At 39.3% G+C, this 20,064-nt stretch overlaps 1 protein-coding gene and 1 long non-coding RNA gene across 3 annotated transcripts in view; one reads left to right on the top strand and one right to left on the bottom strand.

Moving 5' to 3' along the window:
- LARP4B (La ribonucleoprotein 4B) overlaps positions 1-20,064 on the top strand; it is a 64,238-nt gene that overhangs the window by 18,198 nt on the left and 25,976 nt on the right. For both annotated transcript variants that reach the window (XM_020779690.3, XM_073002912.2), the window contains exon 2: positions 11,771-11,905. In XM_020779690.3, coding sequence (XP_020635349.3) covers positions 11,825-11,905 — 81 coding nt within the window. In that variant the 5' untranslated portion in view covers positions 11,771-11,824. The remainder of the gene's footprint in view (positions 1-11,770; positions 11,906-20,064) is intronic.
- LOC144583792 (uncharacterized) lies at positions 5,909-10,414 on the bottom strand. Its single transcript, XR_013537737.1, has 2 exons — positions 10,315-10,414; positions 5,909-10,193 (listed from the first exon to the last, which is right to left on the bottom strand). It is a non-coding gene; the product is annotated as an uncharacterized LOC144583792 (long non-coding RNA).

The raw sequence follows: 20,064 nt of genomic DNA, 5'->3' as shown, positions 1-20,064 counted from the left end.
AATAGCATTGCTAAACTTGCATAATGAGATTTTTAAAGAAGTATTTACTTCAGTTTTGCCAAGATTTATTAAGTGATTTTAAATCCCCTGCTGCAATTCACAGATGCACAGTACAAGCATATGATGTTTAAATGAGGAGTTTTTATGAGTTCTAGGTCAAAAATGCCTTTCTGTGTTTAATTATAAAATGTTATCATAATAAAATACCAAAAGCCCTTGACTGGGGACTTTTCCCCCACCATTGACATTTTCACTTGTTTTCCTTGATAGAAAACTAGAATGCCTGGATAGGTAGTTTGAGAGGAAGTAGTACCATGCTCCTATGTATTTCAGATCCACTGTCTTTGTCTCAGTTGGCTAAAAATTAGCCGGAGTGCCATGCCATGGCACTTGGTCATTTGAGTTGCATCTCTACTCTGAGGGGTCTGTATGTGTTTTGTGCTGTCAAGTTGCATCCAACTTACAGTGACCCTAATAAGGGTTTTCAAGGTAAGTGAGGTATTTAAGGAGTTCAGACCCTCCCCCAATTAATTTTGCATGGCTGAGTGGACATTTGAAGCGACGTTTTCTGAATCCTTGTCCATCACTCTGTCCAGCACACCACTCTGGATACCCCCACTCCAAGATGTAAAGGTAAAGTTTCCCCTTAACAATTTTTGTCCAGTCGTGTTCGACTCTAGGGGGCGGTGCTCATCCCCGTTTCCAAGCCATAGAGCCAACGTTTTGTCCATGGTCACATGGCCAGTGTGACTTAGACACGGAACGCTGCTTTCGAACCGCGGGAGCTGGGACAAGCGATGGGCGCTCACTCCGTCGCGTGGATTTGATCTTACGACTGCTTGGTCTTCTGACCCTGCAGCACAGGCTTCTGCGGTTTAGCCCGCAGCGCCACCACGTCCAAGATGAGTCAGTGTTAATAACACAAAATGCAGGGGGGAAATTAACTTGCTGATATTATCCGGGTGTTGATACTCCAAGGTCTCAGGCATTTCTTGGACCTAATAGAGCAATAGACCAATAAACCATAAGCTAGTAGCATAGGATCTTCCTGGGATTCATGAGTGTTCACTAATATAGGCCATAGTGTTTGCCAGAACAGATGAGCATAGATATTCAAATTAAGAATTAAGAGTAATAGTTTTTCAGCTTTTGGAGGAGGCTGAAAGTTTTTCTATTGCTGCACTAGAGATGATTGCAGCATCAGCAGTCATTTCACACATTTCTCCATAATGCATAGTGTTGTCTGCCATTTTGTGTTTCCTGAGCTTTCCTGAGTTTCTCTATTGACAGATCCCTATGATGAATTGAGGGCTACAACGTAGGATGATCTTTGTTCATGCTAAATTGACAGATCTTACTTTCAAGTGTCCTTTGTACATACGAATAGTAAGTAAATCTCTGCTACATCATTCTTAGACCAAGGAAGATGGTATACACAGATCGCCTACAGTAGCCTCTTTCCTTTTCATAGAAAACTTTGTAAATGAGTGACATGACAAATGTCGCACTAAACACCACCAGAATCATAGTTCTTTTGTGAGTATAAACTGACTTTGCTCTTGAACGTATATTTTCAAAATAATTGAATCAACGTCAGCAACTCCTCCATTCCTGAATTTCCCAAGAAAAGTGTGGTTGAAAACTTACTGCTATTGTAATTATTTTAAAACTATCTAAAATATAGTTTTGAAATTTTACTTCTGTTTGATGGTCTCTCTGCTACAGGTTTGTGATATAGCGAGTGAGTGAATGCAGTGGATGTTAATACTGTACAGTGGTGCCTCGCTTAACGTTTGCTTCGTTTAACGTTTTTTTCGCTTAACGTTTATTTTTTCAGAGGCAGATTGTGCTTCGTATAACGTTTTTCCCTATGGGCGATTTTCGCATAGCGTTTTTGGGACCATGCTTCGCTTAACGTTTTTGGTTTTAGGTCCCCTGCTTCGCTTAACGTTTTTTTGTTTTCAATTTAAAAAGTGTTTTAGAAGGGTCCAAAACGGTTCTAAATGCTTGGATTCGTTAGAGGACACCTTAAGTCATGTGCAAACCTGATTTGGCTTTGATCTGACGTTTCGTTAATTTTTTGTGAATTTTTGTTTTTTGGCCCATAGGAACCAATGGACCTGTCAAAATCTGACAGCTCCATGCTTTCCTATGGGGGAGAAAACAATTTACAAAAAATTAACGAAAGTTCAGATCAAAGCCAAATCAGGTTTGCACACAACTTAGGGGGTCCTCTAACGAACCCAAGAATTTAGAACAGTTGCTGAGTCTTCATTAATTTTTTGTGAATTTTTTCTTCCCCCATAGGAAATAATGGAGCTGTCAGATTTTGACAGCTGTCAAAAGTTGGGGGAAAAAAATTCACCATTAATTAACGAAAAGTCAGATCAAAGCCAAATTAACTTTTGCATCCGTTTTAGAGGGTGCAGAAGCTAATCCAAGCATTTAAAACCATTTTTGACCCTTTTATGACACACTTAATTTTGCAAAAATTGACTTCGCAAAGCCATTGAAACCTATTGAGTCAGCTACAATACATTCCAATGGAGGATACATTGTATCGTTTAACGATGTTTCCTATGGGTTTTTTCGCTTAAGGACGGCAATCCATGCCTATTGGAACGGATTAACCGGTTTCCAATGCATCTCTATGGGAAATGGTGTTTCGCATAAAGTTTTTTTCGCATAAGGTTTTTTTTTTGGAACCAATTAAAAACGTTATGCGAGGCACCACTGTATATGCTTTTTTTAAAGCAAAAAAACAACAACTTCAGAAGCAGCTTCTTGAACTTTGAGACAGGGCAGCAGGCCCCGTGACTGTGTCTGTTGCTACGCACCTACCTAGAATGCTGAGTCGTCTTTGGCAGTGCCACAAAAAAACTGTGATTGTTCAGCCCTGTCATAGCTAGCTGTGTTGTCCAGAACATTTTGGCAGTGTTCAAATAGATCCAAGACTTGTACAGAAGCAATCTGAAATTGACATCTTATTATTTCTAAGCTGTTATGCATACTATCTGGTGTAGCCTGGGAACATCCCTGCAGCTAAGTTAGTACAGGCAAGGAAGTAATTTTAATTAAATGCAACCAGTATTCTGGAGATACAGAATATGCTTCAGATGCTGTGTTGTGCTTACAGCTTTTAACTGTAGCAATGTGCAGCCTGCCTAATTAAATTGTAAACCACCCAGAGAGTGCTTTAAGCGCTATGGGGCATATTATATGTAAGCAGTACACTTTTTAAAAAAAGAAGTATCACACCCTTTTACTCTGCAATTGACATGTTATCTCTATAGTTAGAATTCTTAACCACAGGGACTTACAGCAGCTCCTGAAATATAATTCCCATTTTCACAATACTGTCTACATCTCCAGTGACATCTGTTTACTGAAGGAGGCTTTAAACAGTCCAAATGGGTTTTCCTTATTTAAAAGTGATGGATGAACTGGAACCGGGTTCCCAACCAAGGCAGAACAAATGTAGACTACTATATTTGTTTGATACAACTCTTAAAAGCTTCATATATGTTGATAGCTCAGCATATGTGTGATATTCATTGAAGGGAGGAGGGATAAATATAGTCTCAGAATTTCTAAAATGTTTTAGGAACTTGCAGCAGTCATTCCCTAACTATATGTAGGGAAATGAATGGAATACTAGAGTGCCAAGAGACCTTTTAAAATGTTTCCTGTAGTCTAGAAAGGGGAAAATATGTGGACTTCTGTATGTTCTTGGGCTGCAACTTGTATTGGCCCCAGCTAGTGATGGAAGTTGAAATGAGCAACATTTGGAATGCCTTGTGTTTCCTTTTTCAGCTTCAAATTGAAGATACCCATCTGCAGAAGAGTTTGCCTGTTCTGTTTCTGCATTTGTTGAGCTCTAGAAGCCTCTACTGGAATGTGTTGTTGTTCAGTTTCTCTACATAAGATGTAGTTGAATCATTCAGTCACTTGTCATGTACATGCCCAAAGCAGAATTACAAGGCTTGGGGGGGTGGGGGGAGCAGAGCTGTTTTTTTATTTGTTGAAGTGCAGAAAATGGACCATAATCTCCCATTCAGTACAGCCCTAATCTAAAGCTCCCCAAGGTTCAAAGACGTAAGCATATTGGAATGCTTTAAAAACATCCAAACTGTAAACCTCTGAGGTGTGAATTAAATGTATCTCCTAGTATGCGTCAGGAATTGGATGTTTTGGTTTTAATTGTCAATCTGTATCAAGCAAAACTGTAGTAGCTCCAGTGTATCTGATACGTACCATTGAGGAACAATTGCTGTTCCAAGGCCTTTTCAAATGAGTCTTTGACTTTTCTTACCTATTCAGAACTGCACATTGTCTGTGATATATTATACCCCATCAGTTTCAGAAATTATTCAATTGTGATTTGAAGGGCTGCTTTGTTGATGATGTCATTATTTTGATTTATATATCACCCCATAGTTCTGGAGAATGTTTGGGGGAATATTTTCCCACTATTTTTGTTGCCTGGAATGTAAGGATGCTGGAATGCTTAATTTCCCTTTTTTAAAGCTGTTCACTCAGTGTTTCCCCTTTCTTTTGTTTTCACTCCTCTTTTCCTTTTCATTCCTCCTCATGTGATCTCAGCCAATCCAAGGATCAGATAATTAGATTCAGCGATGCTCATTTTTACCATGTGTCTAATCAGTCTGTGTACTGAGGGTGAATGAAGGCCATGCTTCCTATGTTAATCAAATGGAACAATCTTAACCAGGGATTATTCTAACAATTGGATGTTTTTGCAGTCCTGGCAAATTGCTGAAACCCTTCATGTTGCTGACAAATTTGCTTGCGAAACAGGTCTCCCACTCAGCCCTAACCTAAAGCTCCCTAAAGTTCAAAGATATAAACATATTGGAATGCCTAAAAACATCCAAACACTAAAACACAGCATATAGAAAATGAAATTTTATGCAACCGTTCTAGAGTTTTTAATTGCTGCTGAGACTGTATTTAAGAATGTTACAGTCAGGCAGTAATCGGGCTCCTTTAATATAATAATTCTATGCTTAATAAGGTAAATACAAAACTTTCAGGTGATGTTAAGTATGTAACAATTGTTTGTATCAGTTTAAAATCATTAAATGATTGTAGTTTCCTTAATAAGTATTATTGTATTTCCTTAATATATTTTCAATCTAATCTCAATTATCTTTAAACAGTAAAATAGTGAGAAAGAACTTCTATTATTTTCACAATAACAAGTACTCATTGCAGGAGGGAATGGATAAATTGTGATCCATGGGCCAGATGCAGTCCTCAGTAGTTAGTCCCTTGCAGCCTGAGGGGAAGAGAATATAACATACTTTCACTATTCTCCTAGAACAGTGGTTTCCAGCCTTGGGTCTCCAGATGTTCTTGGACTAAAACTCTCAGAAACCTTCACCACTAGCTGTGCTGGCCAGGATTTCTGGGAGTTGTAGTTCAAGGATGTCTGGGGAGCCAAGTTTGGGAACCACTATTCTTGAAGGTATAAAGGGCATTTTTGTTAAGCATACCAGGATATGGAGGGCATATAGTTTTCTAAATTCTAGAGGGGTTGTGGATGGCCCCAGGACTTTTGGAAGTTCTCCATCCATATTATAAGGAGTTTTATTACACATGCTCTCTAGCACAGCTAATGTTTTAATTTGGTGTACAGTATTCCCATGACAAATTCTTTTCACATTTGGAATGTAGTGGATAAGAGAGAGAGAGAGAGAGACAGAGAGAGAGAGAGAGAGAGAGAGGTGGTCTGTGTAGCCTGTATAATTAACTTGTAAACCGCCCACAGTTTTAAAGCTTTTCAGAAGAAATTGTGTGTAATCTCACTGCTCTAAATTAGATCCATATTAGTGTTTTCCCTTTTTTTTCTCCTTTGTTTTTTTGTGAGATTATGTACTATGCTTGTATATTTCCTTTAGATATATATCCATGTGTGCAATGCTAGATTTTTCCTCTCTCTGTGGATCAACAATTTACCTTCTGGGCAATAGGCAGAGCTTGGAAATAACATGGTAAAATTAACATGTTTTAATTTCCTTACCTTTTGGACCAACAATAGGGAAAAAAAATCTCTCAAAAGTTATGTTTTAAATAACTGTCTGGAAATGTAACACTACCCAGAATTGGGTCATTAAAGACCTTAGTCAAGATGCATCTTCTCTAGAGGAGATAGAAGAGTTCATTGATTCCTCTCCCTATGTATAAAATCTACAACTGCCAGAACCCTGTTAGGAACCAGTGCTCTATAAAGAATCACTTGATCATTTCAGTTGTAATTTAGCACAACAGCATATTAAATGCTGATTAAAACTTTAGATTAAAAAGAACTAGAATGGATTTGTCATCTTCTGTGGTAGTTACTGAGATTATGATGACAAATTCCTTTTCCCCAAATCACTTCACCACAATTATCCCAAAAAACTGAAAAAAAGAATACAGTATTGGCTTTGGTCATTATGTTTACGAAATCGTGGGGTTTTTTTGAGCCAGACATGAACTTGGCAGCTTCTGTGCAATGTGAAACTAGGATGATTTACCTGGGTACACCCCTCTCTTCTATCTGAGAAGGTCCTAATAAGATGGCCTGGGCGATTGCCTGAAATATAAAACACAACACATAGATAAAAGTCCTATTGAAAATGTATGCCAGTGTAACCCCATTGGTGTAATTTTGGCAAATTACCACAAATTAAAAAAAAGTTGCATAGGCATTTGCTATTTCATTGAGTCATTTGATGGGTGTGTGATAGCAAATGCCTATGCTGCCTTCTCAACGTGCAGGAACATGCAACTGAAATTTACACCATAGTCTCAATTAATAGGATTCTGGCCGTAATGAATTATCAATTAACATAAAGGAAACACTTAATATTTAATTTAATATTTTGTTTCACTCTTAACTCAGCTTTTGGATGATTTAGACAAGAATATAAACAACAGAGCTGACCTTGTTTGTGATTGCCTTCAGTATGCAGTTTATTTTAAAAAAATCTAGTGGGGAAATTATAAGTGCTGGGTGCTCCTTAAAACATGGCATTGTTGCTCCCCACATCCAATAAAGAACACAAAAGGACTTTCTGAGTCAAAAAATTTTTCAACAAAATTCAAAATTTTGAGAATGCATAAGGAATGCTGAGGCGCCCTAAGGGTACAAGAATGACTAAATTTGGATTGGGGGGGCACATGCACCTCACAGGCCACACGATTACCACTCTTTGTCTAAATCTAATTCTCCTTCTCTAATTTGCTCTTGAATTGGAGTACGTGGTGGTGGAGCCAGGAGTTCGGAGTGTCTTTCCCCACTGTACCTCCTGGGAGAAGAGCCTGCTCGTGTGGCATTGAGCAAGCTGCACAATTGTGGAGCACCATTAAGTTTAAAGTGTACTTCCAGTATTTAAAGGACATGCCTGAGTCCTATATACCTAGGAGACCCTGGCAAGACTCACAATACGTTGGAATTTACTAGACAGTTTTGTAATCCATCTTACATACAGATCTTCACAGCACACTGTTCATGCATTTTGCATGAGTAAACTGTTTTTAAAAACATTTGGCGTATTCCAGCAGTAAAAATAGTTCATCTGAGTGTTTTTCTAGGATTCTGAGAGGCTGCAAATTTTTCCTTGGTTCCTTAGCTTTGTCACTGGGAGGAGGCAAATGGGACAGGGGCAGTATTTTTCATTATTTTTCGTGTCTCAAAATGAGATAAAATGTAATAATTTTTGCAGATTATTGTGTTTCAAGTTCACTTCTTTTTGAAGAGGTTTCCATGAATGTGAGGCAGAGGGTGCACAAAGATGCTGGTAATACTTAATTTATATATTCTATTGGCCACCTCAAAAGATAACTGCTCCAGACTTTCATAGCTGATCTGCTGAAACCTTAGGACCAGGCAAACTGATGAAGGGGAGTTAAATAGTAGTCTACACGGATAAGAAATAGACCTCTGGAAAGCAAAGGAGGTGAGGATTGGACAGAGAAAAGACAGCAATCCAGCATAATGTTAGGAAGGGCAAAGAACCATGTTGGAAAGTGAATGGCTAGAGAGATGAAATGCAATTGGCCCAGAATCCCAAAATGAGGAAATATGTGCTTCAGTTTTCTAAAAAGATACTTGGCTATAGACCTCCAGTATACATACTGTTTTAGCAGTTTTCAGTAAAAGAACAGAATGAAAAGTGTTTATGAGTAAGCCTTGAAATGCACAGTTTTGGTTTTGGAAAATAAGAATGAGATCTGTCAAGCTCTCTGTGCTTTTCAGATCAAAACATTTTTGGATGTAGTGTAGCCATACAGGTGCCTGCTAGCTGTGCAAGGTGTAATGATTTACATTAGTAGTATATAGACTGGTAAGATCAAAAGGGAAAGCTTAAAAAGTATTGTAGTGCTGCTTCCTGTTCAGAGATGCATTTCATCCCTAAGCCAAGGGTGGTGAGCTCTGTTCTACAAAGGAGAGCTGTTGGCATCTTATCTTCAGTATCTTATTAATTCAAAAATATTTTAGTCAACAGGCAGTTTACCTCTGCACAATAACTATTGTTGTGGACTTCTAGTGAGAATAGACAGTGGAAACAGCAATAGTAATTCATTGTCAGAAAAAGAAAATGAGATGTGGGGCATACCACTGCAGTTTGGGAAACAAGTTGATTAAGCTCATGTTCATTGTGCAAAATGTTGACTTCAACACCTTTCACCATCATTACTTTAAAAAAAGTGGCTTGAATGATAACTGCATTTCATGGAGATCTTATCTGACCTTATCTTAGAAAAACCCCTAAGCAATGAGGACTCCCCAGGTGTGGATCTGGGGGGTTCAGGAGAAATATTACAACATGATCTTCTGTTGGCATACTTAAGTAGTTGATGTAAGCTTAAACCAGGCATTACAAGCAGAATATTAGTGCCCTTAGACAAAATAAGATAGTGTGAAGGAGTGCTGGAAGATAGTGTGCTGTCCCCTGCTGAAGAAAGGAATCCAAGGGAAAGGAGAGTAGAAAACAATGGAGGAGCATCATAGAGGGAGAGAAAGCACGGGAGAAAATGAGAGAGTACGTGAGAGCAGAGATTTGAAGTGAGTTTAGTAGAGGAGGGAGAAGGTGCGATTGGTAGAGAACAAGAGCTGTCAGTTTGGCAGGACGATACAAATACCAGGAGCAGCCGCCAGTTTGAGGTAGAGATTGAGCTGTGGAAAAGAAAGAGCTAGAGAAGTTGCGGGAGTATGAGAGTGTCAAGACGCAAGAGTTGCTAAGGGACTTTCCTCACTTGAGGATAGGAGGATTGCTTCCTGACCTGATCGCGAGAGAGAGAGAGAGAGGAGGTGAATATAGAACCTCTAGAATGGTCGGTGGTGGTGTTTCCTAAGAAACAAGGTAGAGGACAGCGTGTGATCTGGCCGGATGCGAGTTTCGACACCCCACCTTTGGAAGGAGACTGGGCATGGCACCCATGTTGCGGGACCATTTGCACGGTGTGGAGTGCCCCACTGTGGAAACCGACCTAAGCAGGGAAGTTTGGTCCTGCACCCCTTTGAGTTCTGTGGGGGAGAAGACTGACCCAGCTATGGACAGTTTTGGTATATTACCTGAGTTGAGTTTTCTAGACCTGTTCACCACTATTGTTAATCCATTAAATGTTAATAAATCAGAAGTTGTTAAAGTGAAAAAGATGACTCCTCTGATCCTTCCCACCTTACATGAAGAACCGTTCCCCCTAGACAGTGAACCCATTCACAGATGGCAGTTTTTGAAAGTACAGTGGAGCCCCGCTAGACGCTTATCTCGGTAGATGACAAAATCCCTTCACGATGAGTATTTTGCTATCGCTATTGCAATCGCAAAACGGTGTTTAGATGGGGAAAATCCGCTTGATGACGATCGGTTCCATGCTTCGGGAACCGTTTTTTTTTTGCTTTACGACGATCAAAACAGCTGATCGTCGGGTTTCAGAATGGCCACCCACTGTTTCAAAATGCCTCCCCCCCGCTGTGTTTCCTCACTTTACTAGCACCGGAAAATGCCTGCCCTATGAAGGATCTTCACTTTACGATGAGGTATTTCGCCCATTGGCATGGATTGAGCGGTTTTCAGTGCATTTCAATGGGCTTTTTACTTTCGCTTGACAACGATTTCATTCTGAAGTGATTTTGCTGGAATGGATTATCATCGTCAAGTGGTGCACCACTGTACAATAAATACCTGTATTGGTTGTTGTGGGTTTTTCGGGCTTCTTGGCCGAAGGTGGTTTTTCCTAACATTTCGCCAGTCTCTGTGGCCGGCATCTTCAGAGGACAGCAAACTGTGCTTTATCACACAATACCTGTGTGATAAACATGTTAAGGTTTATTTTATTGTAAGAGCCCATTAAATATTGTGTAGGCCATTGTGTGTCCAGGTAGAAATAATCAAGAGTTTGGCCACTTTTGGTTTTCCTTTTGATGGTTAGGGTTTGGTTTTGACAGTTGCTCAGCAGTTGAATTCAATGGCCAAGTTGTCATTATGTGAAAGAAATTTGGCAAAGGAATCGAATTAAAGTGAAAAGTCACTGTAACTCCATTTACTGATTATCGGTTTTGCAATATATATCTAGTATAAGTAGATTTTAATGCAGTTGCAACGTCCTAAATTCTGTAAAGCCAAATAGATGCAGTGAGCACAATCCACGTTTGCATAAGAATAATTTCTGTAGTTACTCATCTTAAGATATGATACAATATAAATGATACCAATTTTTGTAGACCTTGGAATTGTTTTTCCGTGTTACCTTAGTGATGCAACTTGCAGTACAGTATTTTTTTCTTTAATAAATTAATATTTATCTCACCTTTCTAAAAAGTATTCTTGTTTGTTTTGGAGATATCATGGCGAGAGATATGTAGTAACTCATTTCAGAGATGAAGACAATTGTGTGTAAATGTTGCTTGCTTGCTTGCTGGTCAAACACACCTAATCATCCATCCATTCTTTATTGCAAATGCCAATTGCTTCCGTGGACAATTTATCAGCCATTAGGTTCAAAACGTTGGTTTGACAGATTGCTCACACTTACCACTCTGTTGCCAAATATGACAGGCCAAACATTTTGTGGCTTGTTCAGAAAGTAGCTTTGAGGTAACATCTCCCCATTCAAAACATAAAGAATGTAGTATAGAGCATTTGAGACATTTCATAGAAACACTGCTGTAGTTGCAGGTTGAATCTAGAGAAGATTGAGCAAACCTTTTTCCTGGTTCCTCTGCCACACTACAACTCTCTTCCTTTTTCCCTCTGTCTACTTTTGAGGGCCAAAAGGCTTCCTGAAATGCTATTGGTGGGGAACACACCAGTGAGTTTTCAACAACTTCCATTTATTAATTGAAAAATAAAATATTTTTCTTGGTAAATGTAAGAATAGCATGAAAATGACTTATCTGATGCTTTTCATGCAAGATCAAATGTTTGCCTTGTGTGTTTTCACTGTAGTTTGCCAAGTCTCATTTATAGCCGTTGTTGTTGTTTAGTTGTTAAGCCGTGTCCGACTCTTCATGACCCCCATGGACCAGAGCACGCCAGGCCCTCCTGTCTTCCACTGCCTCCGGAGTTTGGTCAAATTCATGTTGGTAGCTTCGATGACACTGTCTAACTATCTCGTCCTCTGTCTTCCCTTTCTCCTCTTTCCTTCACATTTTCCCAACATCAGGGGCTTTTCCAGGGAGTCTTCTCATGAGATGGCCTTCTGTTTATTACTGGAACTATATGTTGTGCATTCTGTAACTTATTTCCTTTCTGCCTTGCAGCTTCAAAGGTGATCGATAACAGTTCTCTCTGAGGAGCCAGAAAGCAGGCAGCTCATGACTTCTGATCAGGACACTAAAGTTGTGGCTGAACCGCAGGTGCAGCAAGTACAAGAAGTTAAAGATAGTTCTCATCTGGTAAGTACAGTATTACAGTCTTGAATCATTTTAAGCACTGTTCTGTGTTGTGAAGTATGCAGCTGTCTTTCAAAACTTGGCATACTGTTTCACAAAGGTGGTGTCACTGCAAACAGAAGTCCTTGTTTCATCAATTTTTTTTCAGTTGTGCAAAACACATGAAGTAGAAGCTTCTGGTCTTGCTTGTTGTACTCAAATGAGAAATCATATGGCAGATTCTGTTGGTGGATTAAGTCTAAAAATGAGAGTAGGCTGCAGTGAAGGTTGTAGTCTGGTATTATATTGAGCTTCTGCTGAGTTGAAGGCCTACCAATGTAGTAATTTGAGATTGCCCAGTTTGTGCTAACATTGCCATCACACCAAGCAGTGATCTCAGTGGGGAAAAATGCTTCTGTTTGCACAAAAGCAACATTTCCACATATGGCATGATCCTGCGTTGCTCTGCTGGTGGGACCTTTTGTTCATTGGGAAGCTCTTTAGGCTAAAGAGCCTTGGGTTTATTTGTGGATTTGCTTCTCTTGTAAGTGATAGCTTGCTGATTCATGGAATAGTTGATTTCATAAAATGCGATGTAAATCAGTTTAAATGGGAATTTTATAATACCCCGTTATTCCATGCTTGACATTCAACCCAAATAATGACAGTGGTGCCAGATTTGGGACACATACAGAGTCTTACCAATGGATGCACTAGTCTAGTAGCAAAGAAGGTAAATAGGATTTATTTATCAGAATCAGCTAAGATTATAGGAAGAGTTTGCATAGGATTTTGTTGCTGAGGTGCTTTCAGTATCGAGAGAGATGGTGGATATGGCTTGCACAGTTCATGGGATTCTTGAAATGACTGTACTAAAATGTGGTGGAGAATATCCTAAGAATCACATCAACAAAAGTATAATGTATCTTTTTGACATTCATTTGGTTAATAATCTGGAAAAATATGTACTGTAAGTAGAAGTTACAGTGACCTCAGATTTCTTTTGCACAGGTGAGCAAAGCATGGGATGCATGCGGCTCCCTGTGCTGTTTTGTGAGACCTGTGTTGCTGATGCTCCCCTATAAAAATGCCATATTTTTCCATGTACAGTTTAAGATGATGCTTTTGTCTAAAATCATTAGACACAAAAAAATGAGTGTCGTCTTATACACAGAAATAAGCTGAGGAGAGAACAAAAACAAATGGAGGTAAAGGGATCAAAGCGATCCTGCTGCGCTTTGATCACTGCTTTCCCCTCCACTTTGTAAGCCCCATGGGATTGTGCAGCGTGGGGTTGCTTTGATCCCTTTCCCCCTCCACTTGTTAAGCCCCGCTTAGATTTTTGGATTTGGGGTTAGAAAAGTGTGTGGGGGGGGAATCTTATACATTGGGATGTCTTGTACACAATAAAATATGGTACTGTTTTAACACTACTCTATGGCTGTTGTCCAGATGCAGTTTAATAATAAACAGTTGGAGCACTAGGAGTTAGTTGCTCCTAACAAGGAGGACCCCGTAGTTAGATGGAGCCTGCTTACCTTTTGTAACTTCCCAGTTCCATTTATTTTGATTTGTTGGAAAACATGGTTGATCTGTTTGTGGTCCTATGGCAGCCTTCCAAAGCAAATGCCTCACAGAGATTTGGACTACAGTGCCCCTAAGCATTCATTTCCAGCCATGCTCGCTTAGGCTAGTGGAAGTTGTAGTCCAAAAGGAACATGACAGTGGGAGTTGGCTGGTCCAGCCTCACTAAAGGTTATATTCAGATAGTTCCTGAATGTCACAAGGTCTCAGGTTGTTTTGTAATATTAGTAGGCACCTGCTGTATCCTGTTGAGTAGCTGTGCAGGTATAACTCAATGTTACATCCATGGTAGCTGCAGTCCTGCTGAGGCGGAAGTACTACAGTATTTACAAAGCGCTTTGGCTGGCACATTGCATAGTCCTTGTTGCTGGGGCAGAACACTGGACCCATTTATGCAGGCATAGTGTTATGTTGTACTTTGATTAAGAGGATTCCAACCAATGAATCAGTAGAGGGATTTTGTATAGCCCAAAGGTTTTTCGCACAGGATAGGGAGCATAATTTCCCACCAAAGCTGGGCCATTTGAACTTGGACCTCATGGAATGCAATGATTTGCAGTTTGTTCACTAAGCTTATTGACAAGATTTCCTACATTCTTACTATGATCTTAAGTTTGACAGATTCAGTGCAGGTTCTGAATTTGAGCTATGAGTATGAAGCAAGCAACATTAGTTTTCTTTCCGCAAGCAATGGGGTGAAATATCTTGAGCTCAGGGAGTTCAAAGATATGTAAAGGGATTAAAATGGGGGTGGGGGAGTTTCATATCACTCCATTCCTGGCTTCATTTGGGAACTTCTGTGTACCACAGTGAGAGTGGAGGCCATTTAAGGCTAATGTTGGCAGCCATATAATGCAAGAAAGAAAATAGACTCTTAGACCTGTGTACTTACTGTTATCAGATGCATGCAGAACCTGTTTAACGATAATGTCCAAGTTGCAACATGCGGAATAGCTCATCCATAGACTTTCTGCGTTTCCTGAACTGATTATTCTGCTTTTTATATGTGATGTAGACAAAACTGGATTTCCTTCCTTCCGTATCTGTTTGCATGTTAATGTGGATTTCTAATACTAAAGAACAGGATTTGATCTCCATGTAGAATGCTAGGTAAATTATACAGTGGTGCCTCGCATAGTGATCGCTCCATATAGCGACGAAATCGCTTTGTGATGGACTTTTTGCCATCGCAAAAGTGATCGCTTTGCGATGGTCCCTATGGGGGAAATTCGCTTTGTGATCATCGCAGGGAGGTGATCATCGCAAAGTCCCCATTTTCGGCCAGCTGATTGGTGGTTTCAAAATGGCCACCGGGTAAACAAAATGGCCGTCCGCTGTTTTCAGGCACGGATACCTCACTTTAGAGGCACCGAAAATGGCGGTGCTATGGAGGTGAGTTTTTAGCCCATAGGAACGCATTAATTGCGTTTTAATGAGTTTCTATGGGCTTTTTATTTTCGCTTAGCGATGTTATTGCTTAGCGATTTTTTCTGCATGGATTAACATCGCTAAGCGAGGCACCACTGTATATTGAAAGAATGCAAATAATATGCTACTTACTCTTTCCTGTTATAAAGCAGAGAGAGAGAAAGGAGTTTTAAATTGTGCTTCCTCTTTAAGTAATTCTTTCTTTACTGGTTTAAAAATAATTCTGAAGTGCTGGATTTGCTTGGGGTGGTAATCCACATTGTCTGTCTATCAGATTATTTTGTCTTTCTCTCAATTAATTTGTATGTGTAATACATACAAATTAATACACAGGCACAGTATTTCAGAATTCAGTTGAACATGTGTTGTTGCTTTTGTCAGCATTCTTCTATTCACAGAGGGGTGGGTGCTATAGTGCCTAAAAATGCCCTTTTCAGAATGAGATTATTAAGCAATTGGCTTAATAATTACTTAATAATCAGAAATATAGCTAAAAGATGCATTGTTTAGTATCCTATTATAACAGATGAAGGCATTTTAAGTAACTTGGTTTGGGGTTTTGAGTGGCAATAACATATGAGCAGCCATCCCTGTTCAAACAGTACTATTTTTGGCATCTGGGTGTTGGCTTCTCTCCCCCAGTACTCTTAGAGTGAAGTGGTGTAAGCAGAGTTTACAGTTCGTGGACCTGCAAAAGAGAACTTTAAAATGGGTTGCTGTTTCAGTAAAGAACTAAACAACAGCAAGAATGAGAAAGTGAACCTGTTGACAAAATCTGCAGAAGAGGAAACCTCTGAAAATGGGATAAGTAAAACTTTAAGTTCAATTTTAGAGACTGTAGAAAGAAAGGATCTACATATAACCCAGGAGACAGTTTATGGAGAAGCGCCTATACATGGCAGTTGCATGGAGTCACTTAAATGTCCTGCAGGCCATGTTGTGGGAATCAGTAAAGGTGGGCACATTAGCAGTCAGCCATCTAAACTTCATCCGGTGAATGTGAAATTCTTTTTGGATAGGTATGACTCTTTACAAGAATGTGAAGTAATGGAGGATGCAGTTGATAGTGAAAGGTTTACAGAAAATGGGAATAATAATGCTCAGTATATTAATAATGCAGGTAGCTACCATATGAATAGCAATGATGAAAGTGGAATTACCACAGCTAAACAGGCACGCTGTTCATTTGAAAATCCTTTAGTTTCATATGTGCCTGAGGCTTTAAGCCAAGGCACTTTTCTCCCAAAATCCTTAAGTGCACAAGGCAACCCAGTTATGGACAAGTACTTACTGCTGAAGGACAGAGTGGAGCTTATTAAAAGTAATAGTGATGAAGTAATTTCAAGTGGAGCAGATACAGAAACAGCAGCATCAACTTTTGCATATCTTGATATAGACAGGCACCCTATAAGCACCAGAAATGAGTTTTATAGCATATGTGTAGTTGATGAAGATCTGGGGATTGATGCAGAAGAAGGGCAGATGGTTGTACATGGAAAAACTACTTCAGGTGTGAAAAATGCAGCTGTTCAAGAAATGTACAACACTACTTGGCCTCTAGACATTAGGAAAAAATTTCAAGTGCCGATTGACAACAACATTCTAAAGGATGCATCTTGCAGTGCCATAAGAGATGCTTTGGTGCCAAAAAATGAGAAAGAAGTTAAAACCTCTGCTGGTTTAGTGATGGGGTTAAATAGTGACAGCATACCAGCAGGTGGTGTAGTGGCACAAGCACAGGCTGAAGAAATCCCTCAAAATAGAATTTGGGAAATAGATATGCTAGATAGTAGAAACTTTGTGAATGAATTAGCTTGTCGAAACTGTGGTTCTCCAAGACGTGTACTCATGGAGAAAGATATGCATGATTCTCTGCAATTAAAAGGCATAACATGTAGATGCAGTTTCACTGTTGATAATGTCTGCAGCTGCAACACAGAAACTCTGAAGTCTGAAACTAATGAAGATAAAACCATTGAAGGAAAAGATTGTAAACAGTTATCAGGAAATCCAAAGCTGGCATCAATATTTGACAAAATAGCCAATAATTTTGTCTCTGAGAGTCAAGGTAGTACAAAAAAGCAAGATCAAGAAAGTAGACAAAAATTGAAAAGAAAGCAAAACTTTACAGGAGATGCAAATGAATTTTGGACTTCATCTATCTTTGATGAAGAAACATCTAACTTTTCTGAACCACATAACCTACAGCATGAAGATGTTTCCTTTATTGAAACTTTATACAGCCATGAAAATGCAAAAGAAAACATGATTAAATTACTTGCAACTTCAGATAATTTAGTTTCAGAAGCAGAAATATTCCATGCTAGTGGTAATAAAAATGGTGGCAGTATAATGGCTGCTCAGCAAAATCTTTTTCAAACAGATAACATAACTTTAGAGTTGAGTGAGGGATCTCAAGAAAGTGAAGCTGTATTAACCACTTTTGGACCACTTGATGTAAAAGGACATGAGAGAATCCAAAAGGAAAATTGTTCTGAATCTCCACACAATCTTCCTGTAAACAATGGAAAAATCCATGAATATTCGAGTCCAGTTAATGACAATAACAGCTGCTTTGTTGCTTTGGTACATTCTGAAGCAGAAGCGATGAGTTTCAATGACAAGCAATGCAAACTATGGGACAAATGTACCTTCCATGGACTGAAAGATCAACTCAGTGGTGGGACTGACATTGTAAAAGCCACTAAAGAAGACTCTATACCTGTCTTGAAAAGTGAATCACAACACGAAGAGAAAACACACAGTGAAATGGAAACTAAGCTAGATTCTGAAGGCTTCATTGCTCATGACAATGATATACTAAGTAGCAGTAATGAGGACACCAAAAAGCTGTGTATTTCTTCAGATGTGCAAGAGAAAATGGTCGTTCTAGAGGGATGTGGAAATCCATTGGAAAACCATAAAATTAGCAGCCAGTTTGAAACGGAGAGATGTCCTGCATCAGTTGAGAGTGAGGCTAGCAGCATTGCAGTAGAAATCAGAACAAGTGAAAGTAGTCCAGGACTTCATGAGAATAGGTCTTTGCCTGAACAAAACATGATGGAAACAGTATCGTTTCTTAAGCCTTTAATTTCAACCCATTATGCAGATATATTAAAGGAAAATACAAAAAACACAGCTCCTGAAAGAAGTCTGAATGAACTGGAAGCCAATGTGAAATATGCTTCCAAAGCAGATCCTAAAGGTGCTCTGACTTGCAGCTTGGAGACTTGTAAAGGTACAAATGAGATTTGCATTGACCTCCGGCAGGTAGATAAATATGCTGCTACTCCTTCATACGAAATACCACTTGTTTCTGTGAATGATCAAGAATCTGAGCAAGGCAGTGCAAAGCGTGTATTAGATTTGATGGAAGATATTTTAAAAGATCCTGAACATACACACAAAATGGATGCAAGGGACTCCCAAGCTGATATGAGTGACTTAAGAACAGCGCACCCAATTTCCCAGTCTGTTTTATTCAGTAGATTGTTCTCAACCACCAGCCCTACTGAAGATCAGGAATATCTGATGGGATATTTATGGATCAATTCATCTTTTAACAAAACTGAAGACACACACATTGTGCGTGAGCCACTGCAAAATCAAGCTGGAGACTTATCTGTCCCTTTTTTTGATATTGGAGGTTGCCCTTACCAGTTGCTAGTACAGCAGAACAGTAATATTTGGGGATGGCAAGATAAAGATGGAGAATGTGTAAGTATTATACAACCATACTCTGATTTCTGAAGTGCCTATTAAAAAGTTAAAAGAAAAGGTTTAGCTTTTCTTTGGGAATGGTTTTTGATGATTATCTAAAAAATCCCAAGGTGTCTTGTACAAGGAAAAAAGGCATTTCTGCTTGCAGAAGGCTGAATTCTTCAAAGTCCTCTGTGCTGTTGCTGTTCATTGCTTATGAATTCTCACAACCTTCCAGAACGGCTTTCTGGAGCGTACAGGACCTATAATGGAGTGAGAAAGGAACTAGGAAGATTACCTTGCATAAGTGGATTTCTCCTGACCCTTCTCTGGATCCAGTTTATTAATTTTTCCATTCATCTGAGTTATGTGTGTAAGCCGCCTTGAGCACTACTTTGAAATGGAATGGCAGGGTGAAAATAAAGCTATTGTCAGCTTCTACAACTAGCCTATAGATAATAGAGCATCTTGAAAACCCATTTGATGGGCATGCAATAATGTTCTCTTGTTAGGATTCCTGACATGCTAATTGCAACAATGCTGATATTGTACATTTGCTTTACATTTAGAGGGGGAGAGAATTGAGTGATAGGATATCTTCTGTATCTCTTCTCTAAAGTTCAAACCGAGGCCATGGTCACACCAGTAAAATGATTACACTACTTTTAATCACCCTGTTGTGCTTTGAGGTCATGTGATATTCCAAGATGTGCGTCCCAATGTGTTTTTGGGTTTCCGAGTCATTTCCTTCCAATTCTTGTTGAGACTTTATGACAGACGTTGACCAATGCACACATTGAAAATATATTTAAAAAATTAAAAACCTTTTAAAAGAGCATGCACAGTGACAGTAATTCAAAAAGTTGCAATAAGATTGTTCATATACACAACAATGCAACATTTTTTTAAAAAAAAGATCAGCAACAAAAAACGTAAAGGCATCTGGTCAAGCAAGAAATGGTCCACAGTTAGCATGCTTGCCAGGTAAATGATTAGCTAATTGCCGTGTGTAATGTGACTGCAAGTTGAAATTGTGAAATCAAAGGGGGGAGGACTGGAAAACATTTTGTTGGTGTGATCACAGCCTGAGAAACACACCGTCTTCTCATACTTAGGTTCCTGTTTGTGAGACTTCAGGCACGAAGGTTTGGATTGGCATTTTGCTACCACTGTGGAACAAATGGTTTTTGACAGTTTGTGAAATCTAAGTGAGGTGCACAATTGCAGAAAGCTGTAGAACTGGAATTCTCTCAAAACACAGTTATGCTCAAAATTTGGCCAGAACACCTGTGCCCTTGTGCCTATGGCCTGCTTCTGCTAGAACTATACACTTTGGTTGTTGTGGGTTTTTCGGGCTCTTTTGCCATGTTCTGAAGGTTGTTCCTCCTGACGTTTTGCCAGTCTCTGTGGCCAACATCTTCAGACTGGTGAAATGTCAGGAAGAACAACCTTCAGAACATGGCCAAAGAGCC

The sequence above is a fragment of the Pogona vitticeps genome, chromosome 6, assembly GCF_051106095.1.
Source record: "Pogona vitticeps strain Pit_001003342236 chromosome 6, PviZW2.1, whole genome shotgun sequence".
Lineage (NCBI taxonomy): Eukaryota > Metazoa > Chordata > Lepidosauria > Squamata > Agamidae > Pogona > Pogona vitticeps.
Note: the sequence above shows the minus strand (reverse complement) of the source record. Positions and strands in the feature narration are given on the sequence as shown.